Here is a 16,071-nt window from a genome sequence, read left to right as displayed (position 1 = left end):
TTTTTATTCGTTGACCTTCGTCTACTACTATGTATCTCCACTTCTGACTTTGCAGAAATCGGATTTCCATCAGTGGTACTTCATATGTTGTTAGGACGATTGGCTGTGTGTAATAAGAGTTGTCAACACGCATTTTTTGACGAATTTTTTTCTGCGCGGCAAGTCGCTCCGTTGAGTCGCCGTGAAATAGGACGACTGATAGTTTTGGAGCGAACTTTTCAAATTCCATCAGCCAGTTGGGTATAGTCGAAAGCGGAGCAACTATTAAGTAGGGACCGTTTTGACGTTTCTCAATTAGATGACTAAACAATGCAATAACTTGTACTGTTTTTCCAAGACCCATCTCATCTGCTAAAATTCCATTGACTCCATTTTCATAAAGTACTTTGAGCCATTGCAAACCCTCTATCTGATAATTACGCAGGACACCATTGAAATACTTTGGTACAGCAAAACTGGCCACATCTGGAGTTTCAGATTGTGACTTTACATTATGCATTTCGTTTTCAGAGATTGACATTAATTCTTCTGTAATGTCATTGGTATTCAGACTCTTTTTACTTTTATCAGTAGCTTTTTTCTTTTTTATCTATAATGAAACACACTCTTTATCAGATATACAATATTTAAGATCACATTTTTAAACAATATGAATATAAACAAAGATAAAGATGTAAGCATGAATATCACTTACATCGTTAATTATATGTTTCTCTATATCATATTTCTGAGAATTCTTTTTCACTGTTTTTGATTTTTTTTGTGGTGCAGTATTCTCATCAGGTACCGTTGGTAGATGTTTCTTTCCTTTTTTGGAGGTCACAAATGGCTGAGACTCATCAAATTTCTTAATTAAATAATTTGAATAAAACTGACTACGATCTAATAAATGCATTAAGCATTTGTATCGTTGCTCGGTTAGTCCATCTTCATATTCCTTCTCACCAATGCGCTTATTTTCAAGTTCAAGCTGGTCAACAACTTTTTGTCTTTTCTTCTTTTGTTTCTGTTCTGCCATCGGTATACTCTTGAACTTAACATTGCTTGAAACTGTGTTTATTGATTCATCCTTGACCGAACCTTCTATTAATTTCAAAATTACGTGTCATATATTATTTTAACGAAGAATATTAAACTTTTTAAACAAAATAAAGTTGTACAACATTGACCATAACAATATAAAATAAGTGTACAAGGACCATCATAAATAGAGATTATACCATTAAAAAGTCAATCTAAATATTACTCAGTCATTTTATTCCTACTCGAAAAATTCGTTTGACCTTTAGGAAACTGCTTCTCATTTAAATAAAGTGAATTCCATCATACCTGCAAATGAACCGGCAGTACTTCCAAAACCCGAATCTTCTACAATGTCTAGAGCCTCAGGACTATCGATAGTATTGCTAGACTCTTTCGATAATGGAACTTCTTTTTGCCGATGCATTGTAATAAATAAATGCAGCAATTCGTAATTCTCACTAAGAACAAGTCGCACCACGCTGCCACAGGCGATCCTGAATAACTGTGAATAACCGACAGTTGCCGACAGTTAGTTTTCTGATTCCCGCCAAATTCAGTTCCAATAACATTTGAACATGGCAAATTCCGTAATCTTAGAATCCCTCTAGGGGGACTCTACGTAATCTTTGCTGATGGCGCCTACGTAGCTTTGTCGGATCTGGCACATGTCCCCCATTGGGGATACAGCCATAAGGAAAGGAAGGAAGGAAGCTGTGTCGGATGATTTCTACAACTGGAATATCAACCTCCTTGTTGGCCAAATCTTTCCTAACAAACGATTTTGACCAATGAGAAGTCCAGTTTCCCGAATTCTTCTGATAGTGCAAGTAGTCATAGCATATGCACCAATGACATATATTAATTAAAAGGAATTGACCAGTGACGCTGAGCTGCCTCGTTGTAAGTATTGCTTTGGGAACAACCGGGTTGTAGCGTAGAGCCTCTGCTCGCCAAGCGACACGTTCGTGATCGTGGTCAGCTTGGCTACGACGGGATGCGCATTATCGACGGAGGCGATGATCACAAAATTCTACTTATGAACTCGCCGTTGCGGTTCAGCGCAATGTTTTTGGAATCGTCTAAAACAATAGCGTTGTGCATCTCCTTACTTATCTCTGCTATGAATACGGAACTAGGCTTCTTCAACTATTCTCTTTTCATACGCTCTTCAGATCTCTTCGGATCTTAACCATTCATAGACTGTGGTAATCAGTGATAATGTGTCATGTTGTGTCAAGCATAGTTTTGTGCTTGCGTGAAAAAGCGTAGAGTTAATTATTTTTCCATGAGCTGATTATATTCTAGGTTTTCTTTATTTAAGATACATGTGAGAAATAATAAAGAATGAAAATGGCGAAGGACGAAAGCGACGATCTTTTACCAGACAAAGACGCAGCAAAAGGCTTTTACGCCAAGTATGAACCCAAAGAAATTCTGGGAAGGTTCGTAGGTGTTGATTTTCTTCTTTGACCCATCGTTTTCTTATTGTATATTCTCGAGTTTCTCTCATACATTGATGATAATTATCTCTTCCAAAAGGAAAATTGTGGTATTCAAAACAAATATTTCGAAATAACTTTATCTGTACGGAAATTCTAATTGTTCAGCTATCTAACCTGCAAATTATATAATTCAGAAAGCCATGTGTGTAACTTTTTTTTCCCATAGATGTTTCCTAGAAAAGTATAAATAATGATGCTTTCACGTATTACCGAATTAACAAAGTTTAATCAATACATGTCATCGTTTATTTTTAGTAGTTTTGTATAACCAATGTGTTTGTGCATATACCTATACCTGGCATTAATTTGTCTTTGGCTGACATTCAAGTCAAAAAACTTACTTCAATTATGTTTAATTGAATACGAAAATTATAATTTTAACGATATTTTTATAATTATGAGAAAAACATGAATAATTCAAAATTCTTATATTGATTAATACAAAGATTTATTTTTAAACAAAAATATTGTCATAACCTTAAACTTATCTGCACAGAGGAATCTCTTCGACCGTAAGAAGATGTATAGAGAAAGAAACAGGCATAGAATATGCTGCAAAAATAATAGATATAAGTAATGAACCTCATGACGGGACAGATGCTCACACAATGAAAGATGGTACGATGCAAGAAGTCCATATTCTTAGAAAGGTTGCTGGCCATCCTTTTATAAGTAAGACATTTGATATTTTCTCAGAAGGTTTCTTTGTTTAATCATAACATTCCTATTTTATCTTATGCAGTGTAAAGTTTAAAGTTTTAGTATAAATTCAGAATTATCTTGTATACATCATGCTATAGCATATTTTCTTCAGTTGCTATTAATTACCATATAACCTGGATTATGTCAGATATTTAAACAGTTTCTAACAGTCTGACCAAATTTAAATATTATTTTAGAGCAACGTTAATTTCTAAAAAATGATGTTCTTAATACTTTGCTGATCTATAGTGCATTGTTAATCATCATTTTAAATTGTAGTGTATGATCTTAAGAGTATTTCATTTTTGCAACATGTATTAATGATAGCATTTTTGTGCAGTTGAGTTACATGATGTCTTCGAGTCCAACACATTTATTTTTCTCATTTTTGAGCTCTGCAAAAATGGAGAACTTTTTGATTATCTGACGTCTGTTGTAACGCTTTCTGAGAAGAAAACTCGTTATATCATGCGGCAAGTCTTTGAGGGAGTACAGCATATTCATAGTCAAGATATAGTGCATCGCGACTTGAAACCAGAAAATATTCTACTTGATGACAGTTTGAATGTCAAAATTACGGACTTTGGATTCGCAAGAGTTTTAAATTCAGGAGATAAATTGTATGGTTAGTATTCTGTATATCTACAGGTATCATTACGCAAATATAATTAACAATGTCATCATGAATGTAGTCAAAGTTAAACGAATTAATACTCTAGGGCAGAAGAGTTATAGTTGTTGACACATCTAAGGTTCTTATAGATTGTGCAGATAACTGTCGTATATTAAATTTTATTATGCAGATTTGTGTGGCACTCCTGGATATCTTGCTCCGGAAGTTCTTAAGTGCAATATGTTTGAGAACGCAGAAGGTTATGGATATGAAGTCGACATGTGTGTAGACTACGAGGATATGTTTGCTCAGTACATCGAATTTACACTTTAATATAAATGATTTATGTCTTTTAAGATGGGCATGCGGCGTAATTATGTTCACTTTGCTAGTTGGATGCCCACCATTCTGGCATCGAAAACAAATGGTCATGTTGAGAAATATAATGGAAGGGAAATACTCGTTCACATCTCCTGAATGGGCTGACATAACAGGTAGATTTATATGATTAAATGATGTGCATATATATAAAATTCATTATTATTAATTTTATTACAGATGCCCCAAAGGATTTGATTAGAAAATTATTAGTTGTGGATCCAAAAAAGAGAATTTCCATTAAGGAGGCTTTGGAGCATTCATTCTTTCATACAGTGGTGAGTGTAATTGCTTTACCGTCTGTACATTGTTACATTATATCGCGATGATTATTCTTATCCTTACTTTATAGACGATGCCATATGAAAATGTATTTTCATAAGGCATGTCATGAAATGCACGTGCTGTGTCATACTTGTTTTGAACAATTGGCTTAATATCATTAACTTTGAGATGTAATTTTTTAAAAATCTTATTACTTAAAATTGATATGTCTTGGATGACGTAAAAAAACATATTAAGATAGTACAAAATTCCATGTAAACTCATAATATGAATAAAACTTTAAAAAAGATAATACAGTACTGATACAAGCACAAGCACAAGCACAAGCAAGTATATAAGTCACAATATGTTATTGCCGTTGCAGTTGTGGGATCAAGACATTGCGCCTCTAAAGCGCTCTTTATCTTCTAATTCACGACGTCTCAGTAGGATATCTCAGTTAGCCCTGGTAAATCATGATTATTTTTATTTTTTATGTTTTTTTGTGAGTTTATGAAATAATAAGTATTTTGTTGGTACTGTTAACCCGAGTAGAGTTAATTCTCTTATATTATCCTATTGTTAAAGAATCAAATGTATTTATGTGTGTTGATTGGTCCTAAATTCCATTCTTGAAAAATAATTGTCAGGACTAACTTGAAATTTAATAGGATTCGTCAGGTAAATTATTTCAATATGTATCATTGCACCACACTTCAGAGGTTATTGTTTGTACATTCGGAAGGAATATAATACAGTTTTATAAATCTAAGTAAAGGAGATTGTATTTTGCAAATATTATTGAACATGTGATCCTGCATCTACAATTTACATTGTGTACATTGTTCCAAAGCGGATCCGACTAACAAATTATTTGAATTTTCTATTCAGGAATTGAAAGCAAAATCCTTTAGCGCAAGGAAAAAGTTTCAATTGGCAATTATTTGCGTTCGTGCCGTTGTACGCATTAAAAGGCTACACGTCACACCTGAACCATTATCCACCCACATTGCTCGCACTGATCCTTACAGAATCAAACTTCTACGAAAGGTGTGTAAATCATTTTTCGTAATCATTAGTCTTTTATCTATGGATCTGACTTCTTTTACTAATATCTGGTGTTGTCTTAATTGTGTCTTACCAGGTGATTGACGGATGTGCCTTCCGCGTGTACGGACATTGGGTGAAGAAGGGCGAAGGGCAAAACCGTGCTGCCCTTTTCGAAAACACCCCAAAAACGGAGCTAAAGCATCTCTATGTCAGCAATTTGAGCAGATAGCCAATGCTCCCGTCCAGCAAAATTTAGTTCAATTCGTTATTTTTAAATGACCTGGTGATATCACTGTAATCATCCACCAACCATGACCTCCCTGCCTCCCTCAAATCCTTCCTCATTCCTTCTCACATCCATAAATTCAATAATTATGATTTACCATTATCCTATTTCATCATATGACTGTTAAGGTAATATGAGAACGAAATCAGTTTTTGAAACTCCAGCAACTGATGTTCTTGGAGTTCTACCTTGTGCTGTATGTTCTTGCGCCTTCGCCATTAATTCTTCCTAGTATATTAATGGAAACGAACTCGAAAAACTCCATGGAAATTAAGATGGTACGTTGGAAGTTGCGTATTCTGACGCAACAATGCGAAAAACGCAAGGTGTTCAGGGCGTACTTGAAGAAGATTTTTTAAATTCTTGGAATTTTTAATAATTATTAAGCCAGTTATTAAGAGAATCTTACAGTAATAATTATGTCATAAGAATATTATGAAAGTTTTAACTCTCTGCTAGCTGTCTAAATCTTTTGAAAGCGACTTTTAGATACATTTTTATGCTGTACCAAACTAATATCTCCCACGAATTATATGTATCTAGCAAAAACATACTTTCAAGTTCTAGCTTGATGTAAACAGGATTTCTGATTGGTACCTGTCGTTTATTGTCAAATTTTTAAAAAATATTTGTTCTATAGTTTTCGATTGTTTAGACTAAGTGCTATTCGCCTGGAATACACCAAACGGTGGACTAAAAAATTTTACCTAATTAAAATTTGTTTTCATATAATCAATGTCACAAAATTTTGACTTATCACAGGAGGTGAAATTCAGTCAAAGTATCCTTGGGCTAGTTTGAAAATTTTGGAAACGGTCACGTGTTACTCATGACAGTAGTAAAGAATGCGAAAAGTGTTGAGCAGTCATTAATCATCAGTTCTCTCATAATTGTTAATCTCGCGAGGTAGCAGTATAAGTAAATTCTAGTCAAATTGTAATTCCATCATTTTTGCCCTTAAATTTTATAGCTAAAGCTGTGAACGGAGGGCAGTCACAGCAAGAAATAGCTGTACGTTAAAAAGTTACGTAATCGCGGACGAATTAAAATAATTGGATTGACTATTAAAACATCACGAAAATAGAAGTGTTGTAAGTGCCCATGCAAAACCGATCGTAGTGCGATAGAATTGAAATTTGAGTTCATCTACCCGTTATTCTGAGCAATCAGTTGATAGGGAGGGAACAAAATAAAATTAATTCTTGTTATTCAGAAAGGTAGACGTCAGACTTTGAAAATTGTATCTTTGCTGTCGTATTTTAAATAGTCTTGCATGGGTATCTGTCACAATACAAGAAACGGTCGTCCTATTATGCATGTATAATACCCGTTTCTAACGAAACGTTTCATTATAGATTTAGCAATCCATGTTTGAGATTATTTGTTTCGCAAAAGTGCATTAAGTAGATAGCAACTATAAATTTGCAAAAATATTTATTTATATAGAACTTGTTGAAGCGTGATGCTTCGTTTGAGAGCTGGCCCTCTATACTAGTGTAAATTAAATATTAGACATTTCATTGTGTGTTCATAGTTCATATATTTTTAGACTTAAAATTTCTCCGATATATATGTCAACAATGTCGCAACATCGCAATTCGATCGTAATTGCTTTGTGGTAATACACCTGTGGTTAAAAATGCAGCAGTAACATGTACAATTATTTTTTTTCAGCTTAAACATATACTTTATTGTCTACCCCTCTCTTCCCGTAGTTGATTCAAGTTGCATGGAGTTCGTTCAATCAAGTTCTTCTATAAAAAGATGACACAAGTAACACTGAATTCACTTGCAATAAGGATCCAATTGACATCTTCTCGCGCTCGTGTACAATATGCTGCGTCTGACACGAAATAGATGTATATTTCGTGGATTGGTTGATTGTACATGGCAGATTTTACTCTGACATTAGGAAAAATCTTGTAAAATATTCCGTTGCCTTTAATTGCAATGAATTGGTTACTGAATTAGGGAATTCGCGCTTGAATGAAGATCAGTATAATAACGGTAGTCACATTTGTATGGAGGTATGAAGAAAAATTGTAGTGAAAAAGAGATCCGTGCTGTGGGATTTATGACTCAGAATGTTTACAAAATTGTTGCGAAACGTAGGACTAGCTAGTATCGACAAGCGAGTCTTTCAAAAATCGAAGAGCCACGCCCCTTGCACAGTGATGAATACGTATTGGGGAGAAAAAAAGTAATGCAAAATTCGAAGGTCGCTCCATCTACGAACATAAAATGCATAAGGAAGTCATGGAAGTATTTTAAAGGGCGGCAACAGCAGGGTGCTAAATTGGATAACTGAGCGAGTAGAAGTCGAATGGTAAACAACGGTGCCAGTGTATACGGTACTATGGAGGATGGCGCATATATGAAAGTAAACTACGGAAGTGTCGGAGCATTTGCAGGGGAATATTGGTGAAGATTCTGATGAGTGAAGTGGAATGGCGGGAACTGGCTGGATAACGGCTCAAGAGGTACAGTATAATGAAGTGGAATTCGACTGAGCGGAGTCTGATCAAGTTTTGTAAAGTTGAGGGAAGTCGGAAGGATTCGTGATAGGGTGAGATCCGAGATCGTGTGATATCATAGGTGCCGTGCAAGTGTGGTATGTAGTCAGTCGACATTGGAGTGAGCGAGCAACGAAGAGAGAGAGCGAGTTTGGTGATGGTGATGGTGTGGGTGGTGGCGGTGGAGGTGGGGAAGAGGGCGCAAGACGCAAGAGACTAGAAGTGGCAACAGCGCAGCGTTCGGATCCATGTGACAGAGAAAGAACGTGACAAAAGCTGGCAGAGGGTGACGCCGCCGAGATCGAGTGAGTGTTTGCCCGGGCGAGCCGGGTGTCGGGTGCGTTTTGTCGGATTTCACGGGAAATTCGTGGGTCGTGGCGTGGAGCGGAAGGTAAGGGTGGCTAATGGGGTGATCGGGTAGCCCCGCGATATCCGGACGTTGGGTTTGTCGCGCTGATACACTCAAAAATCTATGAAAATCGCGTAAAAGTGGCGTGCGCTTGTAAGCGGTGCGATATACAGCAACACGACACTTCTCTCACGCCCAGCGGGCTGCTGCGTCACATGGGCCGCGTTCATTGGTCGATAGAGCCGTGTGACGTCAGGAACAGTGCTGCGATTGGTCGATAACGTGGACCCCAGACACGTGAATCGTGGCCAAGCAAGCATGGCTGTTGATGCGCAGTGGTTAGCACTTGTAAAATGTTTCTGCCACGCGCCAGATCGATCAGGTTATAACCGTCGTGTGGTTTAAACCGTTCGGAAAGCGATCGGCAAGCGTGGATATATGCGTGCATCACGATTCCTCGCGTGTGTCGTGATCCTGACAGCCGGACCATCGCGATTTATCCCCATTTGGGATTGATTTCTCTCGTGAAAGTGGCTTTCAGTGTGTTTCCATTGTGATCGGGCTCCGACCACGGTGTAACTGTAAGTTTTCGTACGTTTCTTCAACGTGTCCAAGGCTACCACGCCCGTTCGTTAGACTCTCATGGCCTATTATCTCGCCCGGACTATCGCCTATTTAATTAACGTCTGTATAGGTGGTTGCGTGGCGTGTTTTCTGTGCCATAATAGAACCAACCAATCACGTACCGTATGCGCACGTGACGTCACGGCGTCGCTTAATCCCATTGGCTGCCAGAGCGTGCGTCGCCACTCTAACGTGTTTCGCTTTGTCAGTTCAAGGAGCCCGCTTGCTTCTCGCACGATCCTTCATTTTTTCACCAAGAATTCTTTTTCATCCTTCAGCTTCTCTCATATTCCTTTGCTTTTCTACGTTTATTACGTATGCCCACACATAACACGCGCGCGCGCGCGCACACACACCCACATACACATACACACGCATATCCACATCTACATCCCCACACCTACACTTTGCCATTTCCATTTCTTTTCTCTCGCCCGTCACTGCTCATCTCGCTTATGCGTTTGAGACCTGACAATCAACATTATCCCTTGTTTAAACGAGTCATCTGATCAGGGCGTTTTGTTTTTCTTATTTTTATCTTTATTTATTCCACTCGGCTGCCTATCTTTCATCACACGCTCATTCGTTCGACTTAGTAGAAACTCAGCTCGATGGTCCTATACGTGTTCGCGCGCTTTTTCAAAACCGCCCATGCGTACGCGCCCCTTTCTGGCACGACTATAGAAATCTCTTATTCGCTTGTCCTGGACAAACATCGTTTAGTAACTTCAGTAATAATGTAACATCAAGCTAGCATCGTGAATTTAACATTTAGCTAAGCTGTTGCGATAACTGACGGATAGTGACTCATCCTGTTGTGATATTCATTAGATGACGTTCTCGCGGATACGTGAACAAGAACATTTTTTCTTCTTCACCCTCCAATTACACATTCGTTACTTACATTCACTTTTGTTAATTCCACTCGCCACGCGTGTTACTGAAAACATTCCACTGGATACGCTAAAGTGTAAATTTAGGAACACCACGTGACTAAGTCCTCATTCAGAGATTCTGCTGCAGACGTTTTTATGCGATCGCAAAGTACACAACCCTTACACACCTTCGTACGATGTTGGACTTTGGAGCTGATCCAGCCGGCTCGGTGCAACAAGTACTTTGTTCATCTCGCAATAAATTCTTTCCGATCTCCGTGTATCGCCTCGCGAATGTATTTCCTCGTACGACTCGTGTTACTCGACGGACACGATTATTTGGCCTCTGCCCATAGACAACAGGGGAGACTCGGACGTTGAATAATCACCAAATAATATCATTTATTCTGCTTCTTCCTTTGAGAGGGGCGTGCAGGCGCACGTCCACATGTGTCCACGGGAGATAAGGAATACGAGATCTTATCTAACAATATCGCCAACACTACAGCGATAATTTACCTTAGGATTTCTATTCGTGCAGTCTCTATCGCGTTGATATTCTTGTTAAGTGTTATTATTATTATTTTTGGACTCGCGCACTAACCTTTTCCTTTTTGAAACATTATAAGTAAGGAGTGATCGTGCACCTAGTAGCAAGCTGACGGAGCTATTAATCGCGTGTGTCCTTTTAAAGTGTTAGCCGCGGAGGGGTGGGGGGCGCTTTCTTTAGACAGGGTGTGGATATGTGAATCTTTCAAGGTGGCTCCATTTATTTTATCAAGTGAATTTTATTTATTTTTCCGTCAATGGATTGTTCCGCAATGACGTCGACGCGTGCATTCTTTGAGAGACATCGAACTCGTGTAATAAGAGACGCAAACAGCGTTTGCTCCAAGACTTTATTTCCAATCGTATTCAGTGTTTTCATCCAGCAGTGAACTATGCAATCAGTACACTTGTTATCTGGACGTCTATCCTTTCGAAAGGGTTACGCAATACGCGTGCATCCCCGTACCAGACGGATTTCGGTGGGGGAAAACCTTCGAGCAGCAATGCACGATTATAGCGATTCTTTTGTGCTGCGAGTTGATTCTCCCTGCAAGTGCTGTTGTCCCTCTGCAAATAGGATGTCACGTAGGTATTCTCTTAGGCTGGTGACACGTCTCCAACATCTCGACGTTATACCGTTGTTTCTAAACACAGCACGGAGCCGAATAAAATATGCAGATGATAGTTGAGTAACGTCGTAGCTGCAGACAGGCCGAACCCTGGCGAGTCCGTAATCTCCTTGGTCGAAGTGACCCGACCTGCGCGTATAGGTGGACGATAACCCGGCCAAATATTCTTGAGTTTCTTCTGGAAATCTTCTTCTCCAGAGCACATTAACCTGCCTCTTCTTTCCTTTTTTTTTCTTTAAATTGATCTCACGTAATGATCCAGAGAGAGAGAGAGAGAGAGAGAGAGAGAGAGAGCAGTCCGAGCCTCGTGAACACAGTTTCTTACGCGGAACAAATCTTGATATTGTGCGAACACTCGTGTGCAGATTTTAAGGTTGACAATAGTGCGTTACGTAATTCGGAAGGTCGATAGCACTTTCCCTGAAATCTCAAGCTTTCTCCGAGTCAGAAAAATGCTGCGCTCGTCTCGGTGACGTCATTCATCTCGTGAAGGTCATCCCATCCACAGGTCGGTCAGGGTATCAAGTGCGCTTGGATTCAATCGTTAGGAATGATTTTGTGCGGAACGAGAAGGGACGATCGGAGAACAACATGTTCATAGATTAAATCCCGTAGGAAAGTTCGAGCCTCGCGTTCTCCTGCCACCTACGTGTCGATTACGAAACCGGCCCCGACTCTGCTAAAATTAAGTGCGACGCGCAGCGCGACTTTCGGTGCTCGGTTGGTTGCGCTCGATTCATCTTCTCTCTCTCTCTCTCTCTCTCTCTCTCTCTCTCTCTCTCTCTCTGTCTTGTTCCTTCGCTCTCTCGCCTGGCTCTCCCCACCATTCGGAATCAGTCTAGCCGGGCGAATACGGCAGGAACGGGGCAACTAGACGTTTCGCGCTCGACTCGCCGTTGCAGAAAGTGGCACTCGCGCATGCGCTTTGCGAGCCATCTGACGTCAGTCGCATCACCACACGTCACACACGTCACGTCGCTGGGTTAACTTAACCTCCCCCCTGCTTCCCCCTGACGGCGCTTGGCGCACCTACCGGTAGCTCCTCCACCACGCGACCTCCTAGATTATCCCCACCTAGTCTCGAGTCTCGAGCGTCCGACCGTCCTACCGTCCTGCCTGACGGGCGCTGTGCTCCTGGAAGCCGCGCGGCTGCGTTCACCAGCGTACTCATCCTCGTCTTCCTCAGCTTCCTCATCTTACTACGGCTAGTTTAACGAACGATGTTTTTCTCTTTTATCAGTATCGACATCTTCGACCTGCACGTCGTCATCGAGTGCACTTAAATGAGAGTTTTTGTTGATGGGTCCTTTCACTCTATAAAGATTCACGGTGCTTTCCTACAATCGAATACTCTTCGCGAGTCCCTTCCAGGACTCACGAGATCAAAGTGATTCTGCTGCTAATCCGTTCCCTAGGTCGTGCAAGTAACAATGCAATTATTTCTCTCTACTTGACAGCGTCGAGCGAATCTAGAGTCTAGAATATTAAAAGTACGTAACTCCCACGGGTAAGACCGGCGCCTTCCGACGTCACGGGACGCTGGGACGCTGTAGCGAAGCGTCGACTTTCAACACGGAAATCGTCGCGGCGCGTTTGACTCTCTCGCTCGCCCTACCACCGAACGACCAGAACCACGCGCTCAAGATGACAGTTGATTGTTGTTCTCGCGGAGTCTACGCGCGCGTCTGTGGTACTCGCAGGCGAAATCCTATGCCGACGTTAGCCAATCACTTTGCGAGGCGCACGGACTGTCACTGTATGTGTGTCTCTATGTGTATGATCCAGAGTGTGACATCCGTGGCGGGAAGCAGCAGAAGAGAAAAGGAGGAGGGGCCAAGGGCTGGAGGCAACCTGCTCTCGTCCACGTGATCATCCGGTCGACGCCGACGCCTACGCCGACGCCTAGGAGTTGCGGTACACGGGTCGTGGTAACCGGGTAACTGTGGCTAGGCGACGTCGAGATCGAGGAGCGTCTCCACGCGTCAAGATGAGCCTCGAGACGCTGCTGGAAGCGGCGCGTTACGTTGAGCTGCAGGAGAAGAAGAGAGAACGCGTCGCCAGCACTTCCTCGTCTTCCTCCGATCGTTCCTTCGCTCTCGCTCCCCACTCGAACTATCAGAACTCCGTCGAGCCTTGCGGTGAGTATAGCGTAATACGTACTGCCAACGTCTCTTAGCTCCTCGCTTCTTATCTCCCCTCTCTCTCTTTCTCTCTCTCTCTCTCCTTCTCTCATTGCCTTCTCTCGTTGCTCTGCTTTTTCTTTCTCTTTCTCCTTTTCACAAAAATTCTTCCTACACTTGTGCGCTTCAACTCCACGTTCAACTTCTCCCAATAGTACCGGAATCAGGCACGAGATGTTGCTAGTAGCGAGAGTATCCATAGTTTGTTACTTTTAGCGCAGTAAAAGGGTGTCCTCGAGGACGCGTATCTGGACCACTTGGAAATATATCCTGGGTTTAAGCTCCGATTAAAATGAAAAAATGGCACTTATGTGACAAGGCTAGCCGAACCGTGGCTCCATAATAAGGTCGATGATAAAGTCAGGAGCGTTGCGATTTGTCGGATAAAAAGTTTAACGATTATTCTTTGCTCCACGTGCCAGCAGCGTGGTACACGTTGCGTGAGAATTTCTTATGATCTTTTTCACGATTGTCCGCCGCATCGTCGTATTGGTGGTTTTGCACGTGCGTGTTGCCAATGCAGCGACTCTGGCGAGTCTCGAGGAAATAAATAAATAAAGAAATGGAGGCGCCGCGCTAAATCGAACGCCGTCTCGCTGCCCTCGTGTCTTGAGCGTCCGCCTTAGTTTTTCTTTTATCAAAGATCCCGCGGGTCCCCGACGGGCCGCTGCGCTCTTATCGATCGACCGTGAAACTCGTGCGACATGCGAACGTCCTGTCCTGCGAATTCTTCGCTTCCGGTGCACACCGGGCGGAATCAACTGGGATATGGGTAATTGCATGAGGATCGGTTGTACCAGTAGTGCACTGTTTACATGGATTTATAGATGTTTGAAAAAATGTATCTTTAAAATTATAATAAAGGATACAGTTGACGCGCGCGATCACTGTGACTCTCTTTCGGTGGGTCCGTTGAGCAGCTTTGATCCTTCGCGGTATCAAACTGGAGAGGAAGTCTCGATCCTTGGTTCCTAATGCTCTACGGCGTTTCAGCTGGAAGGTCTAATGCAAGAAAATGTGAAAGGCTCTGTAGCTGGGACCACGCGTGCATATAAATCAAACTTTCACAGCTTTTTGTACGGTTCTCCAAGGAGAGAATATATAGGGTGGTGTTTTTGATTTGGACCGCATAGAGGCTAGAGTCTAGACCGCGCATGGAGGGGAAAAGTGCTCACACGAAACTGATGCATCAACCGGTACCATGACCTTCCCAAGTGACGAGCATTCGTCATCTTAAATGTCAAGACGAAGGGTTTAAGGGGAAAGGGTTATATATTCTGGGCGAATGACTTTCTCAAGTGATAAGTTTGCGAGGATCTGATGTCAAAAGTTTTCCTCGACTGAGGAAAAAAATGTCCTCCAGGTATTAAATGCTGTTTCGTACTTTTCCTCGGAAATTCACTTGTCAGGCGACAAAGGCTATTAGCTACTTGTCAAACATTAATGTATTCTCGAAACCCGGTATTTTCGAATTTCTCGTGGAAGCCGGTGACACGTGACAGAAAAGGAAGGAGATTAGTAAATACCGCGTCGTTGAAATTCTTCAATAACTTCTCGAAGAACGAATGTCGCAAGACTCGCGCGAGAGAGAATCGAAGCCTGTGATTTGTAAAAGGAGAGCTTGGAGTGTTGCATAAGATTCAGCATTTGATCTGAATTCGAAAGGATAACGATCGCTCCGTGCCGATCCTCATGACTTTGCTGGGTCAACGACTTCAGGACTTTAGAAATTCGCATTTAGAGGAGTCGACGACTCGACGTGCATCGAGTCACGAGAGACACGCGAAGGGGCCATAAGGAGCGGGCAGTGTTTCCATGCGTGCCAGTATCGCCTAACCCGATCTAACTTAACCCCTAACCCGTCACACCCATCAGCCGTTGACGCAGCGTCGCGTATTCGAACTCACGTAAAGCCTGCGATTTTTCCAGCCATCAAAACACAAAGCAGCTGGCTGACACTCGGTGAACTTTTCTGGCGGTAGCCATCTTTCTTCTTTCTTTCTGTTTCTCCTCTCATCCACGAACTCCGCCGAAGGTCTCGTGACCGCAGAGCCTTCGCTGACGTTACGCAGCGTAAGTGGGCGAGTAGCGATCGTCGAGCAGAGGTTACCTTGGAATCGTAATTCTACGGTGTCAGTTGTATTGTCACGAGCATCGCGCGGATACGAGCGAGTGTGGGAGTAGAACACGTGGTAGTCAGCAGACGTCTCCCAAACGTACAGGATGTGTACACACACGTTAACAAAGTCTCACGTGCTCACTTCAGTATCTCTAATTTTCTCTCTCTTATTCTTAGTCTCTCTCCTTCTTCGCTTTTGCAGCCGCGAGTGACGTCTACCGCCTTGTGGATCACAAGGCTGCATGTATAAGAGATTACGCCTGGTATCGCGGTCCCAGCCCTAAATGGCGAGCAGCAAGGATGAACCCCCCGTGCTCGGTGCCGCAGCACTTTTGCTAATTGCAGCGGGAGAAAGGCGACAGGGTTACGCGTGTTTACACGATCGCCCCTTCTGCTGGCGGTACAGGGGTGGGGG

The 16,071-nt window shown here is 41.8% G+C and overlaps 3 protein-coding genes across 9 annotated transcripts in view; 2 read left to right on the top strand and 1 right to left on the bottom strand.

The window, feature by feature from the left end:
* On the bottom strand, window positions 1-1,614 carry LOC107268618 (lymphoid-specific helicase; the record flags this gene model as incomplete). Its single annotated transcript, XM_015741574.2, is given in 3 exon segments — window positions 1-589; window positions 695-1,083; window positions 1,330-1,614. Coding segments are annotated over 3 exon segments (1,096 nt in total), but the record flags the coding sequence as incomplete, so codon positions are not given.
* Window positions 1,615-1,904: 290 nt separating this feature from the next.
* On the top strand, window positions 1,905-7,462 carry LOC107268633 (phosphorylase b kinase gamma catalytic chain, skeletal muscle/heart isoform). 3 transcript variants are annotated; one of them, XM_025085903.1, is made up of 10 exons: window positions 1,905-1,923; window positions 2,345-2,465; window positions 3,022-3,197; window positions 3,568-3,852; window positions 4,031-4,121; window positions 4,198-4,334; window positions 4,399-4,496; window positions 4,868-4,951; window positions 5,374-5,532; window positions 5,627-7,462. In XM_025085903.1, the coding sequence occupies exons 2-10, from the start codon at window positions 2,368-2,370 to the stop codon at window positions 5,759-5,761; spliced, it is 1,263 nt and encodes a 420-aa protein (XP_024941671.1). In that variant the 5' UTR covers window positions 1,905-1,923; window positions 2,345-2,367; the 3' UTR covers window positions 5,762-7,462. The 3 variants fall into 3 exon arrangements, with proteins under 3 accessions (XP_024941671.1, XP_015597104.1, XP_015597105.1); XM_015741618.2 differs by lacking the exon at window positions 1,905-1,923 and adding an exon at window positions 2,080-2,228; XM_015741619.2 differs by lacking the exons at window positions 1,905-1,923; window positions 4,868-4,951 and having other exon boundaries at window positions 2,107-2,465.
* A 599-nt stretch (window positions 7,463-8,061) lies between these two features.
* The window catches only part of LOC107268632 (mucin-3B), a 37,290-nt gene continuing 29,280 nt past the window's right edge, over window positions 8,062-16,071 (top strand). Inside the window, exons 1-2 of one of the 5 annotated variants that reach the window (XM_015741615.2) lie at window positions 8,062-8,298; window positions 13,143-13,495. In XM_015741615.2, coding sequence (XP_015597101.1) covers window positions 13,345-13,495 — 151 coding nt within the window. In that variant the 5' untranslated portion in view covers window positions 8,062-8,298; window positions 13,143-13,344. Of the gene's footprint in view, window positions 8,299-8,339; window positions 9,262-13,142; window positions 13,496-16,071 lie in introns of those variants that run through there. The other 4 variants (XM_015741614.2, XM_025085889.1, XM_015741613.2 and 1 more) reach the window with 4 other exon arrangements.

The sequence above is a fragment of the Cephus cinctus genome, unplaced genomic scaffold (assembly GCF_000341935.2).
Source record: "Cephus cinctus unplaced genomic scaffold, Ccin1 Ccin1_scaffold0575, whole genome shotgun sequence".
NCBI classification, from domain to species: domain Eukaryota; kingdom Metazoa; phylum Arthropoda; class Insecta; order Hymenoptera; family Cephidae; genus Cephus; species Cephus cinctus.
Note: the sequence above shows the minus strand (reverse complement) of the source record. Positions and strands in the feature narration are given on the sequence as shown.